The sequence below is a fragment of the Myxocyprinus asiaticus genome, chromosome 11 (assembly GCF_019703515.2).
Source record: "Myxocyprinus asiaticus isolate MX2 ecotype Aquarium Trade chromosome 11, UBuf_Myxa_2, whole genome shotgun sequence".
Classification (NCBI taxonomy): domain Eukaryota; kingdom Metazoa; phylum Chordata; class Actinopteri; order Cypriniformes; family Catostomidae; genus Myxocyprinus; species Myxocyprinus asiaticus.
In genome coordinates this window covers 40,093,923-40,121,744 of record NC_059354.1, presented here as the reverse complement: position 1 = coordinate 40,121,744, position 27,822 = coordinate 40,093,923, and the positions used below count along the sequence as shown (strand labels likewise).

The following is a 27,822-nucleotide window of genomic DNA, read 5'->3' as shown; positions in this document are numbered from 1 at the left end:
ACTCGTTTAGTGAATCTTCATGATTTTATTATGATGGTTTAACTAGTAGTGTACACTACATTTATTTTTCTACATGTCTTTTGCATCAGGGAAGTAGATTACTAGCTCATTAAAACTAAAAATACATCAGTATATTCTCATTTACTAGTTTCATATAATACTTATATAGAATTTTGTCAATAACTTTTTATCTTGTCTGGGAACATTTAACTTTCTGCATGTTCCTGTCCGGTGGTAAACAAAAGCCCTCAGCATATAACGGTAAACCTCGTGCCTTTTTCTTGTTCCTTTCCTTTTTTCAACATGGTCCATGTCTTTGCTGTTTGTTAACAAAGTAAAATCAGGGGAAAAAGCAGTCCTAAAAACTGGTAAATGGGATCATCCATCACAGTGCGCTGCACTCGCTCCAATGTTTTCCTCTCACGGCATCCCCAATAGACAGATCTTTTATGTACCACAGTGGAAAAAGAAACCTTAACCGTGCCAACTGGCCCAGATTGGTACGGAGCGGTACGGATTTGCGATGAGAACTGTTCAACCCGATGGTGGAAAAGCGGCATTAGATCTCTTCTGGTGAGGCTGGGTGGTTTGTGTTAACAATCAATTTAGTATCAGTAAGTTTTGAATCAGTTGTGTTACCATTTATTCAAAAGAGGCCATCTTTGTAAGGTTTTTGTTTTATATAAAGATACTTGTAATGATCTTGTAATGGTACCAGTAGGCGTTTTAGTATTTTAATGTGACTGTGTTATGAGTGACTGTGATCTCACTGGGTGTGAATGCTTGATGTGTTTTGGTGATTTTGGTGCATTTTGGAAGAGAGATAAACTAGTGTGTCAAGCTGCATGTTGAAAAAGATTGTGTAAAGGGGTGGAAAAAAGTGTACTCTGTACTGTGAAATGCATGTAACCACTTTATAGTACAAAACTGTAAATCAGCCAATCTACACCTTATCTACACACGCAGATTTCTGCAGAATATAAAGTCCCACACACCTCTCACCCCTTACATACACATTCATTAGATCTTTTAGCTAATTCTGATCATGCTTTCAGTTACCGTTATCTCATTTATGTACTTGGTAGACACTTTTATCCAAAGTGACTTTCAATGTATTGTAATGTAAGATATACATTTTATCAGTACATGTATTCACATGGCGCCCATGGCATTGTTAGCAACATTTGAACTACAGGAACTACAGGAATACTGTATCAGTTTTGTTTTAAACATTTTACCCTTTAAAATAGTTTAAATCTATTCTCCAGAATTGCACAGATTTTCCTGCAAAATAAATGCATTGAATGCAAAAATAGTCAGAATTTGTAAAAAAAAAATAAATAAATAAAATTAATAAATAAATAAATAAATAAAGATTTAAGTTAACAAGTTAGTGAATGATGATGACTGCCTTACTGTTTTCAGATTTAATTGGAGGTTCAGCTTGACTGACCAAACCTTCTTGTATTAATGTATTACTGTTCCCATCGCTTATAAAATTAATCATTTTGCTTTACCTATGCACTATAATCAATACAGGACATAACAGTTAAATCAGATTAATTTTAATGGATTATGGTAAATGTAAATAACCTTTCTCTCTGCATCATTTTATAGGATGAGATTTAAGGTCCACATATTCAGCACACAAGGAAAAGCCTAAAAAAAAAAACAAATGCTGTGGATTGAGCTTAAAGGGATAGTTCACCCAACAATTAAAATTCTCTCATCATTTACTCACCCTCATGTGAGTCCCTCATGTAACTTTCTTTCTTATGCAGAACACAAATGATGATTTTTAGAACAATATTTCAGCTCTGTAGGTTCATACAATGCAAGTGAATGGGTGCAATGGGATTTTTGGAGCTTCAAAATTTTGGCACCCATTCACTTGTATTGTATGGACCCACAGAGCTGAAACATTCTCCTCAAAATCTTTGTTTGTGTTCAGCAGATGAAAGAAACAAATACACATCTGGGATGGCATGAGTGTGAGTAAATGATGAGAGAATTTTAATTGTTGGGTGAACTATCCCTTTAAGCTTAATCGACAGCATTTGTTGCATAATGTTGATTACCAAAGAAAATTAATTTTAACTTGTCCTTCCTTTTCTTAAAAAAAAAAAAAAAAAAAAAAAAAAAAAAAACGATGTTACGGTGAGGCACTTACAATGGAACTATCTCTTTAACTTGTATTGGACCCTAAAAATTCCTTTAAGTTTATTTATTTAATTATTTATTTACAATAACACAAAGTTATTTATAACTTCAGAAGACTTGGAATATATATGAAAAAAGATTGGCATATATATTCTTTAAAACTCAGCATTTGTTTTCCACAGAAGAAAGAAAGTCATTCAGTACAGGGTTGAAACAACATGAGGATTAGTAAACGGATTAAATTTTTTTACATTTCTGGGTGAACTAATATATCGTCGCTCTCCAATGAAAATCAGATATTTCCACTTTTGGAAATTTAGAATTTTTACCATAGACAGAATATGCCGAATTACCTCTTCCTACTGTTTGAGTTGTGCATCAAAATGACCAATGAAAAGATGTTTAATCAGGGTCTCTGTTTAACAAGTATCTTCACTGGCCTTGAGAAGTGTCCATCAAAACCGCGTATGTCTCGCCCTTATGTTTTGAAGAGTCAACTAATTTACCTCAGCTGTCCGGCTGAAGTGTAGTGAAGAGACTGCTGACATCACGCTGGCTCTGTGATTTCCCTGACAACCAAAGCCATTCATGCACACACAATGTCAGGTGGCTTTAAAAAGTTGACAATACCAGCCATATAGGGTTGCCAGATTTCCATATTTGCGAAACCGTGAGTGAAAGCTAATTCTGACAGGCAATATATGCGTTGGACATGGAAAACGCATCTCAAAACCGAACTGTCCACTCAACCCCTAGTCAGAAAACTGATTTAGATCTAAAATAGTAAGTGAAAGCTCAGATTATATCCAAAAATATATTATCTAGCAATCGATAACCTACCAACTGAGTTCTGGGAACACGAACAGTTAGATTCGAGCCAGTAACTGAACATGCGCCATTGGAACCCATGATAAGAAAACTGTGTATGTCCACATTCCCTAACAAAAATCCATGCAAGTCCAATTAAAATATCGAACAGTTCACTAATAGATGTGTAATGCTAGATTTCTATTTATGGTGCTAAAGGTGACTAATTATGTTATTTTCGATTCATTTTAAAAGATTGTTTTTGAGAAAAATAGTTTTTCCATTCTCTTAATTTGTTTTCCATCAGACAGTGACAATATTTGTTGTAATATACTCTTAAAACAGTGAAATTCAAGTATTTAAAGGCAATATAGTTTAAAAAGTTTTAACTCAGTTTAAACCAAACCCCCTGGTTTATTGGATTTTATCTATTTTCCTGATCGTTTCATGAGACATTTACTTGATAAATTTTATCTTCAAGTGTTTTAGGGAGCAATAAACCTTATAGGTGCACAACCTTTTGTCGAATAAATTGTTAATGTCACCATGTCCTGACCTCACGGGCAACTTTAAAGTGTGGCACAAAGCCCTGGTGCGCAGTCAGTTGAGTCGTCCTGCCAAAGTGTTTATAATGCTAATATCTGTCAGTCCCATATGGAGCAGGCAAACCCATAGATAGTGACCGGGATGGTAGAGGACACGGTTACTGGACCGTAGCACTGTCACGCAGAGATTCAATCATGACTGTCATTATTACCATTTAGTCCTTCACCAGATGCCCTCTTAACAGGCGAAGGGTGCTATCATCAACCACACAACCAAACTTGACTGGACCAGTGAAGAATGTTTGCACTGGCTGCACAGATCACACTGTCCACTTTCCTGTGTAAGCATCCCCTTTAATCCCCCAATCAGCTCATGTCCTCTAAACTGATGCACTGACGATGTTTACTTTAGGAAGTGACATTTGCAACTTTATTTAGTTCGATACGTTTCTGGTTAATGGCATGATATTTTCTGCCATTGCTGTGGGTCCAATGAGCCTTAGAGACTCACTTATACTGATGTTCGATAAACCCCACTCTTCATTGACGAAGTCATTTTGTGCAATACTAATAAAATGAATTGACTAATAGAGGAATGCAGGATAGATGTATTTAATTCCACTGAGAATATTTGTAAATAAAAAAGAGCGGAGCCGAGATTGATGAGAATGGAGGTTTATGCCAAGTTTGTTATTAACAGTTGTGATTTGAAACCCAAATGGAATAAAAATGATATTTTGTTTGTGTTTTGACAAATATTATGGTCCCTTGTCAAACTAGATATCAACAACAGTTTGTAGAAGGTTTTATGGGGTCAATCGCGTGCATCTCACCCAGAATGGTTAGCTCTTTGTGGAAGTCTCATAGATCTGTGATGGAAAACAAAGAGGGAATTTGAGTGAGCCTTCCTCATGTGCATGAACTATTTTCCTTCTGTCTTTCTTTCATTAAATGAATAGTTCTCCAAAAAAAAAAAAAAAACAATTCAGATTGACTATGACTTTTAAGCTCTTAAAAGGACAAAAAAACGCACCTTTTAAGAATCATTTGTTGCTCATACATTGCATCCACTATATTCCAAGTCCTCTGAAGTCATATGATAGCTTTGTGAAAAACAGACCAATATTCAACCGGAATATAGTGCACTAACTAGCTGTATGCACAATATTTGGATTTCTTTTATGGTGCCTTTTTGTCTTTTTTTTTTTTGTTTTTTGTTTTTTGTTTTTTGGAGCTTGGAAGCCGTGGTGACTAAAAACTGTTATTGTTTGGAAAAGAGAAGCGTTTGCATTCTTCAAAAATTCTCTTTTTATGTTCCACAGGAAAATAAATAAATAAATAAATAACAGCATACATGTTCAGAACGACATGAGGGTGAGTAAATAATGACAGAAGTCCCCTTTTTGAGTGAGCCATTCCTTTAACTTACATCTCATTCTCTTCCTGGGACTCAAGGAAACAATCGTTGAGAAGCTGTTTAAATTCACATTGGCTACATCTCCCTCTCTTCAGACATTGTTCTAAGGGCATCTTTCATATTTCACGTATTCTGGTCATGTCGTATACACTCACACCTCCCTGACAAATGCAAGGCCGGTAGGAGTTAGAACTAGGAGGGGGATGATAAACAGTTTTGTTTGTGCATCTGTGAGTGAGTAAGGCAAGAGAGTATTTTATTTCTTTGATTAAACACATTAGACATTTGGTTGGATTGAATAAGTTGCCGTAGTAAGGAAATTAATTCATAATAAAGTAAATAAAATTTTTCACAACTAAAATGTTTTCAGTCTAATAACATTTTATGTTTAAAGGACGATAGAAACTGTATCATATATATATATATATATATATATATATATATATATATATATATAATCATGTGTTTTTTAATAATTTGCTTCAAGCATTTATTTATTGTTGTGGATTTGTATTCTGCACACACCATTTGTCTGCAAAAGTGAGTGAAAACTAAAAATAATCAAGGTTCATGTTCTGTTCTCTTACTGTGGAGTTTCAACTCAGGTACTTTTCGAAGTTTGTTCTTTGCTTCAAGAGAAATAATGCCTCCTATTGGGTTCTAAAGAAATAAAAGTAGAAGCGAATAATGTTTTTTCTCACATACTCAAAAAATGTGGCAGAATGCATTCTTTGACATGAAGGCTTTTCCAAAAGGTTTTTGCTGCCTTCTAAGATACCCCTTTTAGCCAAATTCAAATTCTAACAAGATTCTAAACTTCTCCTTAACTTCTACCAAAACTTCTGTTCCCTGGAAGAAAGAAATTAATATGGGTTTGTAATGGCTTGTGATAGTTTGAAGCTAATGATAAAACATATTTGAATAGAGTACAGTACATTTTGCCTCCCTCAAACCTCTGGTGCTGGCTGGATTTTTGAAGTATGTTAGCTGTCAGATGGTATTGGATTATCTCTCTTCAAGGGATTATATTCCATAATTCACTTTTAAAATCTCACACCAGAGCCCCCGAGCGTGCAAGAACTGTTTATAACAATCAAACTCCCTTCACAATATCTCTGTAACAGTTAAAAGATGGGCAAGGAGGAGGCAGGAACTGGCTGAACAGTAAACATAAAGTTTAATGGTAAACTTAAAACCAACATAAACAAACGTGCAGCGTGGTCGTGTGCTTCTCTCTTTCTCAAACTGGTGCCTCTGTTTCATCTTTATCCCCCTCCCAGCTGATTAGCCCGATTCAGGGCCGGCCATGTGTCTTAACGGCCCGGCCCTGCCCTCCTCCTCATCACACTCCTCCATCACCCGACTCAGGTCGGGGAAACCCCCGGCATGACGCACTCTCCTCCCTTCTTGGAAGGGGTGTTGCCTTTCCAGCCGTGCCTACCAGCAGGTCTTCCCTGTCTTTCTGGAGCCCTGGGAGAGATGAGGGGAGGGAAAGGTGAGAGGGAAAGAGCGAGGCAGAGCAACAGAGAGAGAGAGAGAGGAGAGAGAGAAAAACTTGTTCGCCGGCTCCCGGACGCGCTGTCGCCCGGTCCTCAACCACTCCTCCACCCTCTGGTGGATGCCAGCTTGCTCCTCCCCCGGCAGATGACAGCGAGTCCTCCGGCCCCTGGTGGACAGAACCACTCCTCCCCTTTTTCGGCGGACAGCAGCGACCCCTCCGTCCCCATGCAGACAGCCAAAGCTGCTCCTTTGGTGGACGGAAGTGGCGAGGACTCCGTGACAGCACATCCCTCCTCCTTCCCAGGTTTCAGCACCACTGTAACAGTCTAAGGACGGGCAAGGAGGAGGCAGGAACCAGCTGAACAATATACATAAATTTTTAATGCATAAATTAACTTAAATCAACATAAAACATAAGGACACAGACACACATGCAATGCGGCCACATGCGTCTCTCTCTCTCTTTCTTGAACCGGCATCTCCAGCTGCTCCTTATCTCGCTCTCCCGCTGATCAGCTGATTCAGCACCGGCCGTGGTCCATCACGACCCGGCCATGCCCTCCTCCTCGTCACACTCCTCCTCCTCCTGATTCAGGCCGGGGTGCCACCGGTCTGACTAACTCCCCCCCATCTCCAGGGGGGAGACGCTGCCCTTCCAGACGTTCTGTCAGCCAGTGGCCCACCCTGGCTCCTGTGAACCCAGGGGGAGAGACGAGGGGAGGCGTGGGGAGAGGGAAAGGGCAAGCGGAGACACACAGAGAGAGATTGGAGAGAGAGAAGAACTTGCTCGCCGTCTCCCGGACGGGCTGTTGCCCGGTCCTCAACTGCTTCTCCGCCCTCTGGCGGACGCCAGCTCGCTCCTCCCCCGGCGGACGGCAGCGAGTCCTCTGGCCCCTGGCGGACGGTTCCTCCAGCTCTTGGCGGCCAGCAGCGTCCCCAGGCAGACGGCCACGGCTGCTCCCCTGGTGGATGGCAGTGGCGAAGACTCCACGACAGCACATCCCTCCTTAACCAATCTCCTTAACTCAAATAGTATGTTGGTATTACAGTATAATGGTTTTTGAAAGCTCCCAGGCCTAACACCTGACCTAAACAGTTTCTGTTCATCTTGTTCTTCTCAAGATGAACATTATATATACTGTATGAAATATATATATATATATATGTGTGTGTGTGTGTGTGTGTGTGTGTGTGTGTGTGTGTACATGTATATATTGTGATTGATCAATCAGAATCAAGTATTTCAGAGAGCCATGTAATAATAACCAATAATATCACAGCCTACTTTTGCATTACTCTGACAAATATATGACTGTGAAATGAACTCCAATAAGTTTAATGGAAAACAGTTCTAGCTGTCACCTTTTTTACTCCAGTGAATATTTCATTTTTGAAAGTCTTTAAGTTCTACATGGGCACTGTAAGTCTTAGCTGCAAAAAAACTGAACATTCCCACAAAAAGGTACAGTTTATTGAACACACATTGAACTTTTACCCAATCTTGGGGCATGCTGTCAAACTATATGAGGTAAGTTGTCACAGAGGAACCTGCCGTCTGTTTTTTGAAACATCAGGATGTAATTGTTCTCTTTCCTTCTTTATGTCTCTCTCTGTAGTATGCACTGGCACAGAGAACAAACTGAGTACTCTGTCAGACCTCGACCAGCAGTATCGGACCCTTCGCAAATACTACGAGAACTGCGAGGTGGTGATGGGCAACCTTGAGATCACTAGCATCGATCGAAGCCGTGACCTGTCCTTTCTCAGGGTAAGTGCTTACATGACCTCTCAAATTTTCTTTGCCATTTTGTGTTTTCAGAAGTGTCCGGACAACATCCCACTTGAAAGTCTGGTTTTCAAGCTGTCACTTATGATGGTACTTAAGCAACACTATAATACACCATGTCCTAACTAGGCAGTATCCAGAGACAAGTGATATGTCTGTCCAAACTGAATGTGAAACTGCGGTGTGACTAGGCAAATCACAGCACATTAAAACATATTTGATGTTTAATGTACAGCTATGTGGGGTAAGATTTTGGACCAGTGAGATTTCATTTGGGCAGGGCTTCCCTGCATGATGCCGCAAAAGTACAAACCAAGCAACTTACATTATGTCTACTTATGGCTTGTCATGGTTGTGGCTAGTTAGGAAAAAGAAAACCTTGGAAAACATGAAATAGATGGCTTTTTCACTTATCACTTCATCTCATCACATACTAGTTGGTACATGGTTCGATTTGCCTTGCATAGCCCCTTCCACTGAGAGCTCCTGTTCCAGTTTTTGTGTTAACTCTATTGTCATGCCAATCCGATAAAGAAGTTTGACATCAATAAAGTGTTTTATAGAATAAAGGAAAACCACACTACATGAACCTTCCTCCTAAGCTAGAAAGAAGATAAAAGAGTGAGCAGAATGGGAGAATGAAATGGCTTATGACCTCCCTGCTCACCTTTTTTAGTCTCAATAGCCCCATCTTCCACAATATGGCTGGTGCTGTCATGATGAGGATATTGTGTGATCAGAGAATGGTCAGGGATCTTTTCTTATGGGACAGCATAGGTGAACATATTGTGTGTCTAGTGCGAGTTCAGACCGGGCAGATGAGCCCTCCTGAACTGCCTTGAAAACTCATTGACGACTAGCTGTTTATCCTGATCCCATACTTAAAGGAATATTCCTGGTTCAAAACAAGTTAAGCTCAATAAACAGCATTTGTGTCATCATGTTGATTACTACAAAATTTTATTTTGTCTTGACCCTCCTTTTCTTAAAAAAAAAAAAAAAAAGCAAAAATCTGGGTTGCAGTGATGTGGGCCAATTTTTTTCATGTTAAAATACTAACATTTTCAAAATTATAGCCACAAGACATAAAGGATATGCGTGTAAACATCATTTTAGTGTGATAAAATCGCTTACTAACCTTTTCTGTGCACAGTTATAGCCAATTTTACAATTTAGTTCCCAATATAATGTCAACAAACCCTAAAACGACTGAAAAAATTACAATTCAAACAACTTAACAGCTCAAATAATACATGAGTTTTAACAGAAGAATTAATGTAAGTGCTTTTATAAAATTGTTAGCTTCACATTTCTGCCTCAAAACCCTAAAAAAAAATTGGCCCCATTTGCTTCCATAGTAAGTGTCTCACTGTAACATTAAATACATTTAAGAAAAGGAGGAATGAGTCAAAAATAAGTTTGTGGTAATCAACATTATGCCACAAATACTGTTGATTGAGTTTAGCTTGTATTGAACCCGGAATATTCCTTTAAGTCCAAACTAATTTTAATTTATTTAAATTGATTTAAGGGGGTATGAGAGATTTTAGCTGAGATGCATACAGCTCTATATAAACTGAATTTCCAGAAAATTGTTGTTTTGGTCCAAGCTGGTCTTTCTGGTGAAGAAACTTGACCTAGGAACTTTTACCGGTTAACTTAGAAGCCTGGTGGGGACATACTGTAACCTGGTGGGGACTTTTTGACAGGGTTGCCTGTAGGCACCTGGTTGTCCACTCTTGAAGATGGCATTCTAGATCAATTAATGTCTTCTTAGAGGAGTATTTGTTTTTACATTACAAAATATTTAGGAATTTATTTTGGATGAGCCCAAAACTCTGCCTCTTCCCACCGTGTAAAGCACACAACATCACTCCGCAGATCAGGAAAACTCTATGAGAGTGCAATGCAACCATTGGCCTCCTGCAGTGGTAATTGTTTGATGCGATTTCTGGTATCAATGTAATTGCAGATAAACTGAGTTGTGTTATTGCACAGGCTCAACAGGATGATGGCTGGGGGGGACGAACACACTTTGTGCTTAGACAATAATCTAAAAACAATTCTACTCCAAGTTTTATTTCCCCGCTCTATAGGGCATCATAGACACGACATGAATCTAACCATTTGAAAATGACTACCATCTTTGTAGGCCAGTGAGCTCTTCCATGTAGAGGCAACCCATTTGCACAGGTTAATTGAAGATGTTAATTGAGAACAACGATGTGTATTTTTGGTAGGATTTGTATTATTTTAAAGAACATTAATAACATGCTCCCCCAGAGTCCTCATGTCAGTAGGGGAAAACTTCACCTTGAAGAGACAAGACAAAGGAGAAGAGAAATATTTTCAGTAGTTGACTTGCCATCTCTTGGGTGATTGAAACTGATGGTTTCTTTTTAAAGATAGCCAGAGATTGATGGCCACTTCCAAACCCAGCAAGAGTAGCTTTAGTGGTAAACAGAGTTCATCTTCTTGTGCCTTCAGGGCTGATGAATTAAACGCTCCATGTTATGAATAACTGTGATTCTAGCCTCTTAAATTTCAAAATTTCTCTCGCAAAGCAAAGGTTAGAATGCATTCAAGAGTTCATTTCTTTAAAGGGATATTTCACTTGAAAAAGAAAAGTTCTGGCATCATTTTCACACCCTCATGTTCTTCCAAACAATCTTATTCAACTTTCACTTTTTTTGTATGGATAAAAGATGCGATGGTGAATGAGGCTCACATTCTTCCTAACATCTATTTTGTGTTCCTTGGAGGTAAGAATGTCACAAGGGTGTGGAACAAAATATGGGTGAGTAAATGATGACAGAATTTTTCATTTTTGGGTTAACCATCCCTTTAAGATGTCTTTCATGTTCGTTCAGTCTATATGAAGCAGGACGGTAAAAGGAAAGTGCCGCCCATCTGCAGTTACCCTCCATCTTTGATTGGGTCTTTCGGCCCTCCATCCTTATATAATGCATTATATGCTTCAGGATTTAATGAGCCGATATAGAGTTAATAACCGGTTATCATTTCCAAGAGGAAAGCGTAAATATTTCCACAAGGCAGCATGTTATTAGGCTGGAGATTAGATAATGCAGAGTGCCTAGAGTGTGAACTCTGATTAGAAATGTTACTAGATACGGTGTTGCCATGGAGCCTACATCTGACTGAAACCAAACCCTGTTCTTCTTCTTTTTAAAATCTCCATGTCTCTTTCTCATTGGCTGCCTCTCTCACTCTCCCTTTTTCTGTTTGTTTTCCTTCCTCTTCCTCATGTTGACCATTTTAGTCAGTGAAGTGGCTTCCCAAACAGAGGCAATGTTCCTAGAATAGCTTTCAGAGTCTGAACTCAAGTGATCGCAAGTTATCTCTGTAAGTTAAGTCTTTAATAAGTCAAATTAAGTCTAATTAGGAATATATATGCATATTATTTATGTTCATAAAATGCAAATGCAGTCTTGCAGCTCACCTCTCGTGTCACTCTCCTCAATCTGTTGGGAGATTGGTTAAAGGATAGGCATTGGTGGGTGGTAAGCGTAGTCTGATAGCATGTCTTTTCTAACAGAGAAGAGGCCTTGGATGTAGGATAGGACTGATTAGCTCCCAGCTGATGACCAAGTAGCTGGACGACTGAGGCACTGGTGGAAGTGTGGCAGGCAAAAGTGCCCAGCAGGTTTAGACTGCTACCTGTGCATCTGATTGCTATTAATTGGCATAGCAATTAATTTGATTATTTAAAAAAAAGAAAAAAAGAAGAAAAAATCAATTGACCCTCCTAATGTAATGTATGCGCATACATAATTAATTTTGTAACTGTGTAAGGGGCAGTTGTTTTCCATTTACATAAGCAATATCTAAATAAATACAATCACAGGGGAGAAAACTCTGTGTCCTATTTGAGCATTGTTTTTCACAGCCTGAGGCAGCTCTGAGCTGAGATGGGCTGAAGGTTGCTGCTGTCAGAAACATTCACCTCCACTTCATATAAAATTTCGTATTTATTTGCTGACTCTAAGTATTGGTTGAAATAAAACTTACCTTGGAACAGAGAACATTTCGAATAATATTCCCAGCAAATATTGTTCAGGCAGTTATTGTTGTGTGGGATGTGACTACTCTCGAAAATATGCAGCTAACTTTTGTGATGATGAGCTACAATTAACCTCCATTACAGGGCTACAGACTAAAAAAAATGACTTAGGAGCCATTGGCTCCTAAACTGAAACATTAAGGAGCCAAATGGCTGTTTTTAGTAGCCAAATCACAGATTTTCTCTATTCAGATTGCTGTTCAGAAACAAGAGTTTTAAATGTTTTAAAATATTGCCTTAGTCTTTCTTTACTGTTACCGGATGGCCCCAGACACAGACTACAAGAGTTCATATTGAATGAAATTCCAGATGCAGTTTATTGTGCTACTCCAATCCCAATCAATAATTACCAGAAATAAAAAGTGGTACACAATACAGGACTTTTAATTATAAAGATGCCCGAAATACACATGGGACTCTTATTTTGAAATGGCTGTGCTCCCAGTTGTGAGCTCACTGACGGCTGATTCGCTGAGAAAATGAATCTGATTCAAACTGCTAACCTGAGCACCTGAGTTCAAACCCTCAGTTCTTTTCAGGTGATTCATGAAAAAGATCGTTATTCATGACTCTCTCATGCTGGGTTTGTTGTTGTGTGCGGTGCAGCGAGCTTGTCAGAAACAGAACAGGTGAAAAGTGGCACGAGACACACTGGTTGTGTGCATTCTAAAAATATATTCAATAACTCACAAGATGATATCTGACGAAACTGCATATGAATGCACACTGTCACCAGTGGCGACTAGATTTTAAATTATTGTCGCAATTAATTATTTTTGGGCACATTTGTGACAATTTTAGTCGCAGTCTAGAGCCCTGCATTAACTTGCGGGTATGTTGCTTCTAATGGCTTCTAATGACTCTGTTCCAAAACCTAGTGGCTGCCTTGCTGTTTACTACCTACATTGGCAGCTATCTACTAAGGCCATGTCCATTTTTTAACGTCATCCTTTTCCAAAGTATGCGATACTAGAGAGCATTTTCAACAGCCTCTGTTTCAGTGTGGGTGAGGGAAAACAAATTAGTGTGCACGTGGCCCAAGACAGTATCTTAAATTAAATGGACATCATAAATTACCAAATACAGGCAGCAATTTTTTGTGTGTGAAACAAACGTATTCTTCTTACATAAACTGCACAGGAGATGTGATTAACGATTTTCAGAGTTTCAGAGTTTGGCATTAGCGTTTTGCTAAGCTAATGGTAAGATAGAGCAAAACATTGGGTAAAATAGTCAATATTCTATTGTTATTTTTATTTTTATTTTTTTCTCAGTATTTAGAGCCCAAGCACTGAAAGTGCGGAGACCCTGTTGTTCTTCTAAGGATTATTAGGGCCCAAGCACATAAAGTGCGGAGACCCTATTGTTCTTCTAAGGATTATTATTAGGGCCCAAGCACTGAAAGTGCAGAGGCCCTATTGTTCTTCTAAGGATTATTAGGGTCCAAGCACTGAAAGTGCAGAGGCCCTATTGTTCTTCTAAGGATTATTAGGGCCCAATCACATAAAGTGCGGAGACCTCATTGTTCTTCTATGGATGATTATTTTTATAATTATTTTTTCAAGGTTTTCAGTACTTTTGGGGTACATAACATGCGTGAAAACTCTTGAAAGTTTGCACACACATCAGAGTCGTTGGCCATTAGGGCTTGGCAAAGTGGGGCTCTGTAGCACCACCTAGAACATGGGCATGTTCGGGGGCTCTGTAGCACATCCCTTTTGAGCTACAGTCACTTTGTACACATATAGATCTCATCAAGCCGGACAACTTTCACGCTGACAGTCATAAGCTGTTTGAAAAATGCATGCTCTGGAATTTAAAATACTCCTTCCAGGAATTTCATGTAACAGATACCAAATGTGGGTGACATCATGCCAAGACACTGACGATGCTAAATTGCGAAAGGATTTTATATATATATATCGAACGGTGTTGCCATGGCGACGCGATAAAATAAAGTAAAAAAATTGGAATAAGGAAATGTCTCATATCTTCTGCTTGCATGATGTGATTTACATCAAAATTGAGCCAAATGTTTGTCTTGCAGGCTGATCACACTGATGTGGCTATTGTGGGTCTCGGTTGTAGCGCCACCAACTGGCAGGAGTGTGTCACTTTTAAAGACTTTGAAATATCCCTATTATGTTAACCTGAATTGCTTCAAAAAAATTTAGCATAATGCCAAGACAGTGCAATTTTAAATTCTGAAGGGATTACTTAATTACTTAAATACAGTTGCCATGGCAATGCATTAAATGTCATCATTCCTTTTTGTGAATATTCACGTTTTGAGGTATTTGGCATGCTTGAATTTTCAAGTTTATTGTTAATAAATAATAAACATATTTCTTATTTTTTATAAAAATAAAATATAATAAAAATATCAACTGAAATGTAAAAATACTAGAAAATCATGTCATATGTCTAACCCAGTTCTGAGTGGGTTGTGCGATGGGTATTCATGAGCTGTGCCGTCTTGGTCACTGATGCTCTCACGCAAATTCCCGCTGCTGGAGCAGAGAGTTTGTGTTTGTCACTGTCTGAACTTCAAAGTTTGCTGTTTTTGTTTTTTTTTTTTGTTTTTTTCAAATATAGAATAATCAATAAATGTGTCTGTGTTTCTGCTACTCTCGTCTCCCTGCATATTTTATTGCATTTTATTTTTAAAGTGTAACACCCATCCACTGACATACAGATGCAGTCTTGGTTTATTACAATAACACTTTATATTTGGGTGAATTAGAAACCAGAACCTCTAAAAAATAGACACAAAAAGTAACCACTAGACCAATCAGTCATATTCTTGATTAAATTGCTGATATATGTGTTCATCTACTGACTAACAAAATCCCAAGACTGATAGTGGCAGACGTAGAGATTAAATTACCATATAATGTGAAATATCTATTTGAGTGATTGAATAGGTCATTAAGAACGACTGTTTATCAAAATAGGTGATTTAAAATAATCTCTTATTGTGCATAAAATATGGGTTTTGCAGCACTGCCACCCAAAGTACAGTTTTCCTAGAGTGTATTTTAATTTAGAACTAACTTTGTGTTAATGTTCCCTTTCAAATGGCTTATTCCAGCTGTTACAAAGTTGATAGGCCTACAAGATTTTATTAGCAGAATAACATTGGATATGCATGCACTCTCCATCCATGCATTCAAATTGTCCTGCATAATGTGAAGTTTATTCCAGATTGCCAGTTTTATGTCAAGCTAAGGAACATTTAGAATTATTTGATGTGTTTAATAGACAATGTATTGGTACTCTGGAGATTTCTCTTTTTTTTTTTTTTTTTTTATGTTGGCAAATCAGTAGCAAAATTGTTACTATGTGGTTCCTGTGGAAATGCAGTTGTATCGGATATTTACAATTTTATTGTGACTCCAATTAATGAACTAGTACTTGTTGCAATGAAGCTTGGTAACTTAATCCATAAGACCTATGCTTGGGTGCTTGCTTTGGTGTTGCCACCCCTCATAGTATATAATACATAGTACAAATATATTAACTCTAATTGTATTTGTCCATATATGGCCATATACCAGATTTAAATATTAGAAAATATAAATATTGCAACAGTCCTAATTATTATCTATTTTAATCTTAGATACGTTTTCTTGCATTACCTAACTGCACCATAATTTGATGACCAAACTTTCATTGTGGCAATGTATTTCATTACGTTGTGACAACCGGAAAAGTGAATTTCCTATATTCATAGCCACAATGTAACTTTGGACCAGGCCGTCATTACGACGTTGTGGCAACATCGACGAACAATAGTTCTAAGCATGTGTAACTACGTTCTTCAGTTAACCATGTTTATCAAAAGAATGACAGATACAGTTAAAGATCCGTTTAAGATGGCTAGCAAAATAACAACGTTTGTATCTTAGAAATAATAGCTTGTATTCAGGAGCAATGACATCACTCTCCACCCCATGTGGTCCAAATCGCTCCGAACTGGTGTGTCGTTTGTGCTGATTTGTGCCGTTAAAAGAAACACTGTAACTATTTATCTTCCTTAGAAATAGCATAGAACTTTTCAGGAGCAGTGACGTCACTCCAAATCGCTCCGAACCGGTGTCGTTCGTTTGTGCTGAATTGTACTGTTAAAAGAAACATTATAACATATTCCTTTCTTTGTATTTAACAATATAGCTTTTGGGAGCCATGAAATTATTCCACTTTTTTTCGCAAGTGAACAGCCACAGTATTCAGCTCTGAATACAATTATTAGTTTTAATTCTGCTAGAAGCTGGCGCGACTTGTGTTGACGGTGTTTGTGTAATTGTATAGTCCTACATGTTAGCTAATATTCAAAATATTTCTTTGAAATTTCAGCACAATGTTTGAAATCATGTTCCGTGCCGTTCACATGCTTGAATGCATTTGTTTTTGCACTAAAATTATACGCAGTGCCACAAAAGAGCAAAACGTATGTGTCTCAACTCAAGACGTTTAACAGTTTAAGTTTTTTTAACTTGACATGGCATCTAAAAACACAAACAAGCTGTCAAAGACGTCTCTCTAGCGCACGTTTACATTGAAATCATTTATAAAACAGTGCAGACGGACACAAAAACGTGCTCAATGTGGACGGCCCCTGAGTGTAAGACTAAAACTCTGTAGAAAAGTTTGATCACACTTGCCTATTCTTTATTATTTGTTACTGCACATCTTCACCCTGCATGTTGAGAATGAGACACAAAACCCTCATTTATACATAGAATCCCTAACATTCACTTAAAATCCCCATTAGTTGTGTAATAAAATGTGATTAGAATTTGAAGTGCTATTAATACAGTAGGCTACGAATCTGAAAATGGCGATATATGCTGAACACTTCTAGGCTGAAAGTAATTGTTCATAAATGTTTTTACTGATATAAAAATTTCAGTTATATACAGTAGATATATGCAATATACACAATATGACAATATGACAAAATTGAAAATTTTCAAATATGTAACATATTTTTTAAACACTTGTGGAATTTAAATATGTAAATAAATACTCAAATATATCAAATACTCAAATATTGACCTTTTTTCATATGTATTTTCAATCGCTTTCCATTCCTAATTAATCTACAAACGATTAGCAAAAAAAAATAAATAATAATAATTATCCAATTCCTCGATGCTTACAAGCAAAGTGTGACAACCGTTTCACAAATCGCATGTCCGAAGCGATGCTCATTAGCCGAAGCAGCGTGTGAGTTTGAGCTCCACCCCGTCAAGCCTTCAGAATTCCACAGAATCCCTCATCACTGCAGTGAATAGGCATCTAATGTCAGATTGACAGATTCATCAGCCAATCAGATTGATTTATTTGTTCTTGTGGGTGTGGTCTTTAGGATATGTCCCAGTCCAGGCCTACTAACTGGCATTGAGTGATTCAGTGATGCTTTAATTGATGTAATTTGAAAGCGAAGAGCGCAAGATCTTGCTGAGGAGTCGGCTGTCATCACTGCTGGTATTGCCGTTGAGAAAGAGATCCTTATGGATTTAAAAACCTGAGATGTTCTGCATGATCGTGTGACTGATTAATTAAACAGGAAAGGAGGGCTGATTTTCACTTCAAGCAAATTGGTAAGTGCTTTTTGCATTGTTATAGCAACATCAGGAGTTTTCTAAGTGTAAATTAGGCTGCTTGAGCATTCAGTGTCAGATCAAGTTTTGAAAAGTAACTGTGTACCCTGACGAAACAAAATTTATTGCAAGCAAAATTTAAATCGCAAATGTTATTTTTCTTCGTATTAGACCTCCTTGGTTCTGGCTTTCGTTTGTGGACATGTTTTTAAAATGTCCATTGGTATGATTAGTTGACTGCCACATAATGTATGATGGGCATACGGTGTCTTATTCATTGTGAAACTGTGTTTTCTTAATGGTATGAATCGCACTGAAGGCCTAGACTTAAAATGCACAGGCCATATACCAGATTTAAATATCAGACAATGTAATAATGGCAACAGGCCTAATTATTGAATCCTCATTTGTGTTTTTAGCTTACAGATTTATTGTACATCTATTTTAAACTTGGATACGTTTTATTGCATTCTCTGAGGCAGAAAATTATAATACAAAAATAATTAAGGGTCTTTCAATACTCACAGCTTTCGCCTAAATGTAAGCAATTTTTGTGTGCATTTTTATTTATTTTTTTGGTTGCTAACTGCATATTCAGTTATTATGCACTAAAATATTTACATGTAATTGCATTTAAAATGTAATTAACACAATTACAGATGTATATAATGATGATTTGCGAGTTTTCACTGCAAAGCAACCCCAAAAAATGCAGCAAATTGCATTACAAAATTTGAGAAAAGCAGCAGCAAATTCAGCAATTTCGTAATTCCAGCTACATGGCCATTTCCTAACTACACCGTAATTTGGTGCTTGGGCCTGTCATTGCTGCTTGCTGATATATTTATTTGTACATTTCTCAGACTTCGTCTGCCATTTTGTTGCAATGCATTATGAGATTGCCTTCTTTGTGAAGGATAAATACGATGCTGCTTTTAATTTGATGAAAAGAAGGTACAGTATCATATCTAGCTTTTTTGAAAAGCCTTTGCCCTGGAAGAAAACCTGTGGTTCCTTAAAATTCTGCATACGTTATGCAGCCATCTAGGTTTTGGAACAGAACCATTCATTCTGATCTAGAACACATTAAGTTAAGTTTTAAGCTATTACTACATGTGGTAGTAATGTGCCCTGACTAAGACCTCTGTGTGACCCCAGTGGGTAATTGAGAATAGGAACTATCAATTAAAAGTTAATGAGTCTGGTGAGGCCTAGTCTCACAAGTACTGTTGCAAGTGACAGCACTCCATACTTCCATACCTTAAAGCAGTCTATTAACCTTCTACATAAGCCCTTTGAGGTTTTACGCCCATGATGGTTCCTCAAAAATCCCATCATACACAGATCTCTAATTCCATATTTCAAACTGATCAATTCTTATTCTGGGCTTTACCACTGATGTGCATTTTTGGGAGTTAACTGTGATGAATCTGCATTCAGAAGAAGGTGCTTTGAATGGCTGTGTGTTTCCAGGGCTGGACGCTTCATGCATGCTGTGTTAGATCAGTTGTGATCAGAGAGACGCTTTCGCTGCGCCCTTCAGTATTAATGAAGACTGATGAAGTGTTTGAGAGTCCATGTCTTTCAGCTCTGCCTGGATGGGATTGACAGTCACAATTAGCAAACTCTCAAGTTCATTTCCATCACTTTAATATGACAAGAAGGGGAGGAGAGAGAGAGTGCGCGTGAGAGAGAGAGGGAGAGGAGGAGAATTTCATACACTTTGGGAATCATTCGTAAAATGTTAGCACACAAAGCAAATAAATACATATCTAGTTCACAGAACATCAATACATTTCTGTCTTTAGAATGCACAGTAGTGGCAATTGCTTCAAGACTACACACAAGCACATCTTCCCCTAAAATTTCTTAAAAAATGAAGCAATGTCATGTTTATTTATGTTCACATAATCTACTGTATATACTCTATAATAAATGTCACTCTTGGTAAATTTCAATATTGTTGTATCAAATATCACACAGCACTAATGCGATGTTCGTTCAAGTAGCATAGTCTGCTTCTGCATGAATATGTCCACAGAAGTCAGTGGATGCATGGCCAGTAGAGCCCTATTGATGCCATGCTTTACTTGAAGTCTATGGGCCATACCGGTGCCACTAATTTCAATGGAGCAAAGAATGTTGTGCATTGGAGGCTCTAAAGCAGTGGTGTAGCCAAGGGTGGGTCTGGGACCACCCAAATTAGGCCCAGGCTCACCCAGAATGTAAGAGATTCTGATTTCTGAAAGTGTGAAAGAACTGTTTTGAATGCAGTGCTTCTCTCTTGTTATAGAAAATTTGGTAAAAATAAAAATAAAAAATGGGTGAAAACTTGGCCCATCCATTTTTATTGAGGCCCACCCAAAAGTAATTTCCTGGCTATGCTCTTGCTCTAAAGACTCCATTTCCGCTCTGCCCAATCACCATGCGTCACTGGGAATCTATGAGAGTTTCATGAGTTGTATTTACAGTGTAATAAGTATGTAATAATTTATTGGCCAGTCTGGCTTTCATTCTTGTAATTGTGTACTGTGTTGATACCTAGTTATTTTTTAGGGTGTTAGAATGTTAGAAGAGTGTGTTTGGTTTTCAAATGGGCGACTTCTGCAACTAACTGCCATTAATTACAATTTTTGTCAACTGCCAATAGTTCAAAACATCTTTGTTGTTCATAGTTATAAACACTGGGTTTGCATACACCACAGAAATATTCACAACATAAAACACAACACAGCTGCACACAAACCAGAGAACTGGAGTTTGAAGTCGACTTATTTGTTAGGCAATGAAATGCATGTCCTGTAATTATTGTAATTACGAGTTTCCGACATGTAAATATCCTTCACGTCATTTGTTGTACAAGTTGGGAACTCAGAATTACATGAAAGCTCCTAGTTCTCTCACTTCTGTGAAGTCCTCGAAAATAAAAAATGGTTCTGGAAAAAGTACTTGAAAGTCCTTGATTTTTATTCAAAGATGTCTGTATAAACCCTGCATACAGAGTGCTAAGAGATACAGATGCATTCAGTAGTTTATTGTTTAGCATTTTTAAAAATTTGCACAAATGCCATTCAGAGCTTGGCCGATTATTTGGTTAAGATTTTTCTCTGTTTAGTAGTAGTTTAAAAATAAATAAATAAATAAATAAATAAATCCAAGGATTAATTGGATTAATTTATAACATATTCCGTTAGATTACTCAAGGTCAGTAACATATTCTAAATACTTTGGATTACTTCTTCAGCACTGGTAGATTTTTTCACTTGTTTTGACTATAAAAATTCAGTATAGTAAGACAAAATACACATTAAAAATACATTCTCTGAAAAATCTAAATATCTTATGCAGTGTTGTTTCTAAAACAAGATAAATCAAATTGATCTTTAAGGATTTTTAGATATTTTTACAGGAAAACAATACAAACACTATCAAGAATACGATATTTGCCCTAATATCAATGGTCTTACTAGAAAAAGAATTTATGATCCAACGTGAATTTTCTTGATAAAAAAATATGATCGTGCCTGGTAACTGTTCAAGTAAAATAGCTAGAAATAGCATTTTAGCTTAGCGTAAAGCTGACAATATACAGGCAGACTTGCACAGCATGGTAAACTTATTTTACCTCATGTTTATTCACACGCAGGCCAATGTAGTCTTGGAGAAAATACAAACACTCCCACATATGAAGAAACAAAGGAGAAACAGAGAAACCTCTCTCTCGGCTCATGGACCGCTCGAGCGTCTCCACACTTTTCCTGCCTATGGCGAGTGTCAGCACAGGTTCACATTCAGAGAAGATCAGAGCACATGGCACTGCTGCAGTTAGGGATGTCTCACTCCCTGTAATGATGAGTGTCGTCTTGCTCTGTCAGTGTGACAGCTCACTTCGGGAGACAGTGGGTGTTTGAGTTGGTAGAAGAGACAGAGATATTGTGAGACAAGGTGAAGAGTAACAAGGCAAGCAATCTGTGTGCTACGTTTTAGCACTTTGCTGTCTACAGAGGAGGTTTGTATGTGTGTGAGGGACCAGTCACTGTTTGTCAGCAAAAGGTTTAGTACTCTTTTGTTGATGACAGGCAGATATATTTTCTTGTGTAGTTCAGCCATTTAGGCCAAACCATCCTGTCACTCTCTAAAGCAAGGAAGAAACAAAAGTACACAAAGATTGTTTCACCCTGTCTTTCTGATAGATAGATAGATAGATAGATAGATAGATAGATAGATAGATAGATAGATAGATAGATAGATAGATAGATAGATACTTTCTTTAGTTGCATGATTGTAGAAGAAAGATATTATGAGTCTCAGCGTGACCATAAATACTTTTTTTTTTTTTTTTTTTTTTTTAAGAAATTGTGGAATGTTTAATAATTCATTATTAGATCAAGGCAGTTTGACAACTAACACTAGTTTAACATCTGTTACTATCGCAAAATTAACAGTATCTGTCTCTGTATTCGGATAGAACTGAATTTGGGCAGGGCTTAAACCAGAAGTGCGACAAAACTAAATGAAACACCCATTTTTAAAATGTAACTCTATTACATGTATAGTTTCTATAAATAAAATATGCCTTGTATATGCCTATTCATAATAACATTCTAATAAAAATCGTACAAATTATTATTACTATGAGTATTATTTTTATTATTGTGCTATTATTATTATTTTTTTTTCTTACCAGATGAAGCTGTATATGTAGGTTAATGAACTGTAGAATATGTTGTTAACTGAGGCACGAGGTGTCAAGCAATTGTGAAATGTCAAGCACACATTTTGCAGAGAACATTAAATACTAACATTACAAGAAATTAGAAAAAACCAATATAGCCTACAAATATGTGAAAGTCCCATAAATATATCAGGAATTTTACACTCGAGGCTGATTTGTGCACACATATTTTAATATAATGTGAATGACATAATTATTTTGTTAAATTGCATGTACATAATTAGCAAAATAGTGGGAAAAGTATAATAATAATAATAATGTTAAGTTAACATTTTCAAATTAGTACAGTTTAAAGGGAGGGGTAAAAAGGTTGCACATGTTTCAGTTTCTTTGTATCTCATGAGCAGGAATATTCTGAATAGATGTACACTTTATGGAGCATTTAAACCTTTATGGAGCATTTCAACTTTTTTGGAATAAAGTCTTAACCAGATACTTACCTTAATAGATGATGTGAAAATAAATGTGGTCAACTTTTAGTGGTGAATAGACGAGCTCCACGGTGAAATCTTCAAATCAGTTCAGGAATTTAACATTGCGCTCAGGTTGGTTTATAAATGAATACATGGAAATCATTACGTATGAATCATGTGATGCATTAATATTTACATTTTAAGGAGTGGAAAATGTAGCCTATATGATGTAGTGTCTTAGTTAATGTTACACCTGACAAGCTCCAGACACGCACAATTAACGGAGACCGCAAACTGAGTCGAGATGATCTGAAATCACACCGTGCGCATTTTCAATCCTAAGTTTTACACTTTAGTAGGCTACTAATATTGACTTCACAGACTCATCATTTATTTGTAATTTTGGATATGTTTACTTAAAATGTTGCTTTATCCTAGTTCTTCTTGGATAATCAGTCAAACGAATATTGTTTATATTATTTGGATGAATCCATTATCGTTTTGAAGTCATTATTTGTGCCTTTCCGAATAGGTATTCGGCTTCGGGGTTAGAAGTCCTGGGAGGTGCTTCTGGGAAATGTAGTTTGGGGGGTGACTGGGGAGAACATGACAGAACCCCCGCCACCCCTCGACATCATGGGTGACCCTGTGGACGAGTTGCGTGACTGTTGAGATAAGCCTGGGAAACTCTATGAGCAGAGCTGGATCTAAGATGTCGTCACGGTAAACCCAGGATCACTCCTCTGGACCGTACCCTTCCCAATCCACGAGATATTGGAGATGACCCTGATGATTCCGGGAGTCCAGGAGAGTCCGGACCATGTATGCTGTAGGCCTAAAGGAGCAGTGGTGGAGGAGGATCATTCTGTTCACCAATCTCTGGGGAGGAAGAAGGAGAGGGAGTGAATGGTTTTAACAGTGAGACATGAAAGAAAGGTGAAATTTTATAGTGAGGGGGAATTTGTAACTGAAAAGTGACTGGATTTATTTGGCGGGTAATGGGAAAGGGCCCAATGTAGCAGGCACTTTACTTTTTGGAAGGTAGGTGTAGAGTCAATAGCCAAACCAGGTCTCCTGGCTGATTATCGGGGGCTTCTGACTGCCTCACTACCCTCTGGAGCCGAATGTTGGCGGTGTTCCATGTCCTCTCACTCTCCCTGAACCAGTAGTCAATGGCAGGAACTTCGGAGGGCTCATCTGACCATGGGAAGAGTGGAGGCTGGAAACCCAGGACACATTGAAAGGTTGTGAGGCCGGTGGACTGGCGCTGAAGGGAGTTCTGGGCATACCCTGCCCTTGGGAGGAACCGAATCCACTCCACCTGGTTCTTGTGGCAGTAGGTTCTCAGAAACCGGGCGATCTCCTGGATGGTGCATTCAGTCTGGCTGTTCGACTGTGGGTGGTATCCAGAGGAGAGGATGATGGTAACTCCCAAGAGGTGGAAGAAGGCGGCTGCATTTCTCTTCTAGTGCTTTTAGATCTTAGTGTGCCTTCGACACCATAGATCACGGCATACTCTTGAATAGGCTTGAGAATTATGTTGGCATTTGTGGACATGCATTAGCATGGTTTAGGTCTTATTTAGCAGACCGCTACCACTTTGTCTGTGTAAACGAGGAATTGTCAAATCAAACAAAAGTTAAGTGTAGAGCCGCAGGGATCAGTTTAGGGCCTCTTCTTTTCTCCTTATATATGCTTCCCCTGGGAGCTATTATCAGGAGTCGTGTAATAGGTTTCCACTGTTATGCCGATGATACCCAACTTAATATTTCTTCGAAACACGATGAAATTTCACAATTCTCCAAATTAACAGAGTGTATCAATGAAATCAAAGATTGGATGGCCAGACATTTCCTTCTACTCAATTCCGACAAAACAGAGGTACTAATTATTGGACCAAAAATCTCTAAAAATAAGCTGCAAAAATATCATTTGACTCTCGATGGATGTACTGTTACATCGTCTTCTACAGTGAAGAACTTAGGTGTTATATTTGATACCAATCTGTCCTCTGAAAATCAAATTTCCAATGTTTGTAGAACAGCATTCTTCCACCTCTGAAATATTGTTAAGTTATGACACAAGCTATATTCCATCATGTTCATTATGATCACAAAATTCTGGCCTGTTAATAGTTCTTAGAATATCAAAATCCACAAAATGAGGTAGATCATTTTCCTATTTGGCTCCTAAACTATGCAAGGTGTTAATAATATTAAGAAGAGGTTCTGAGACTGCAGGGAATATCTCTTTTAAGAGCTTAGTTGGTATTGGATCTAACATACATGTTGTGGCTTTTGATGTTTCAGTAAGTTTGTTAGCGCTTCATGACCTATGACAGTGAAGGATTGAAGTTGCTCGTGAGGAAAATTATGAGTCATAATTCATAATTATATATTATATATAACTATGTCAAAGGAATGGTATTCAGAAGGGATGTTAATGTCCTTAATAATGGGGGGCTATCGATGGTGGTGGCTTGACAGGGCAGAGGGAGGCAGCGGTGATGACAAGGTGTACCCCAGGAGTGGATTTCCCCAGTCGCCCATGAAATGTCCGGGTTATGGTGCTTTAGCCATAGCAGTACCAGTATGACATCGATAGTGGGGGATTCTAGGATGAGAAAAGTAATAGGTTCAGTGTGGTGGGGTCCAACTTGCAGGGTAAGAGGGAGTAATGGTTCCCCCACTCAGCGGCTTGCCGTCCACTGAGCGAAGGGGCATGGGCGTTGGACAGGGTCTCACATGAACTTTGAGTATGGAGCAGAAGGCACGGGATATGAAGTTGACTGCAGAACTAGAATCAATGATAGCTGAGGTGATAAGTGACATGACGGGACTTGTGAGGGAAACAGGATGAGTAAGGGGTTGTTTTTGGACTGTGGGACACTGAACTGAGCTCACCGTTAGATGAGGAGGGCAGAATGGGCAGGAAGAAATCTCATCCAGTTGGAGATGGATTTCCGCCCAAAGTCCCAGACGGAAAGTGGTGAGGACAGCAGGCTCATTCCACTTGCTTGCGGCGGCCAGGATGCGAAATCGCAGAGAATTCTAGGCCACAGAGTGGTCACCCTGATGGATCCGAAACAGCTGCTCATGGGCTCGATATCCTCCTATGGTGGTGCCAAATACCTCCCGGAAATACAATGCAAATACAAGATGGCCCCGCAGATGTCAGCCTCAGTGTGGAGCTCTCCAATTCTTTTGTTGTTTTTGTTTGTTTGTCCTGTGTTTAGTCATTTTTTCCAATCAGTTTTACCAGGGACAAACTGATGAACATTTGGCAGCACATACCAGACAACCTTTTCCCAGTTTTTGATTATTCAGACATTTTGCTGGACATTTTAGTCAGAGGTGCAGCTTTGTTGTTCAAGCACGCTATGAGACACAAGTGAGAGAAGCAAGCTGGCACCCTGGTCAAGCTCCGACAGCATGGCTTTAGAACAGCACTGCCGAGTATTCATCTAGCGAATCTCCACTCTCTTCCTAACAAAACAGACAAACTACATCTCCTCACCTGTACAAACAAGGACTTTTCAAACTCTGCTGCCTTGTGCTTCACAGAAACCTGGCTGAGTGCTGATTCTGGACAGTGCATTACATCTGCCGGGCTTTCAGCTGTTCAGAGCAAATCGCATTGCGGAGTTAACGGGGAAAACGAGAGGCAGTGGAAAATGCTTTTACATCAATGAAAGTTGGTGTACAGATGTAACAACGTTAAAAAAGATGTGCTATCCTAATTTGGAAGAGCTCTTTATCAACTGTAAGCCTTTCTACTCGCCGTGGGAGTTTTCCTCGTTTATTCTGGTGAGTCTTTATATTCCTCCACAAGTGTGTGTGAGTGCAGCATTGCAACAGCTGGCTGATCAGATCAAGGACACGAAACAACAATACCCGGACTCATTTATTATTCTCTGTGATTTTAACAGAGCCAACCTCACCCCTGTGAACTGCCAAAATACAGACAGCACATTGCATGCCCCACCAGAGACAGAAATATAATGGATCACTGCTACACAACATTAAAGGATGCATATCGATCTGTCCATAGAGCAGTTTTGGGACCCTCTGATCACTGTCAGGTTCATCTTCTTCTGACCTACAGGCAGAAACTTAAATCGGCTGAAATCTTTCTTGGTCTACCTGACCTTGGCTTGGTATCAAGAGATTCCCAAATTTTCCACTTCTTAATAAGTGATTGAACAGTACTGACTGGCATTTTCAAGGCTTTGGATATCTTTTTATATCCTTTTTCATCTTTATATATTTCCATTACCTTGTTACACAGGTCTATTGACAGTTCATTTCTGCTCCCCATGGCTCAGTATCTAGCCTGCTCAGTGCATCCACATGAGAGCTAACAAACTCATTGACTATTTATACACAGACACTAATTGCGATTTAAAAAACCACATGTGTGGGAAATTATCCTTTAATTGCCATTTAAACCTGTCTGTGTCACCTTGTGTGTCTGTAACAAGGATAAATATTCAAGGGTATGTAAACTTTTGATCAGGGCCATTTGGGTGATTTCTTTTACCATTATGATTTAAAAAGGAGCCAAACAACTATGTGATAATAAATGGCTTCATATGATCACTATCCTTAAATATGATCAGTCATATTTTCAAAATCAATGCCAAAATTTCACAATTTCTGCCAAGGTATGCAAACTTTTGAGCACAACTGTATATATCTATATATATATATATATATATATATATATATATATATATATATATATATATAGTTTCTGTGAGGATATGTGCATTC

The 27,822-nt window shown here is 38.2% G+C and overlaps 1 protein-coding gene across 1 annotated transcript in view; it reads left to right on the top strand.

Moving 5' to 3' along the window:
- The window catches only part of LOC127448480 (receptor tyrosine-protein kinase erbB-4-like), a 555,442-nt gene that overhangs the window by 243,343 nt on the left and 284,277 nt on the right, over positions 1–27,822 (top strand). Inside the window, exon 2 of the mRNA XM_051711045.1 lies at positions 8,046–8,197. Within this exon, the coding sequence (XP_051567005.1) occupies positions 8,046–8,197 (152 nt within the window). The remainder of the gene's footprint in view (positions 1–8,045; positions 8,198–27,822) is intronic.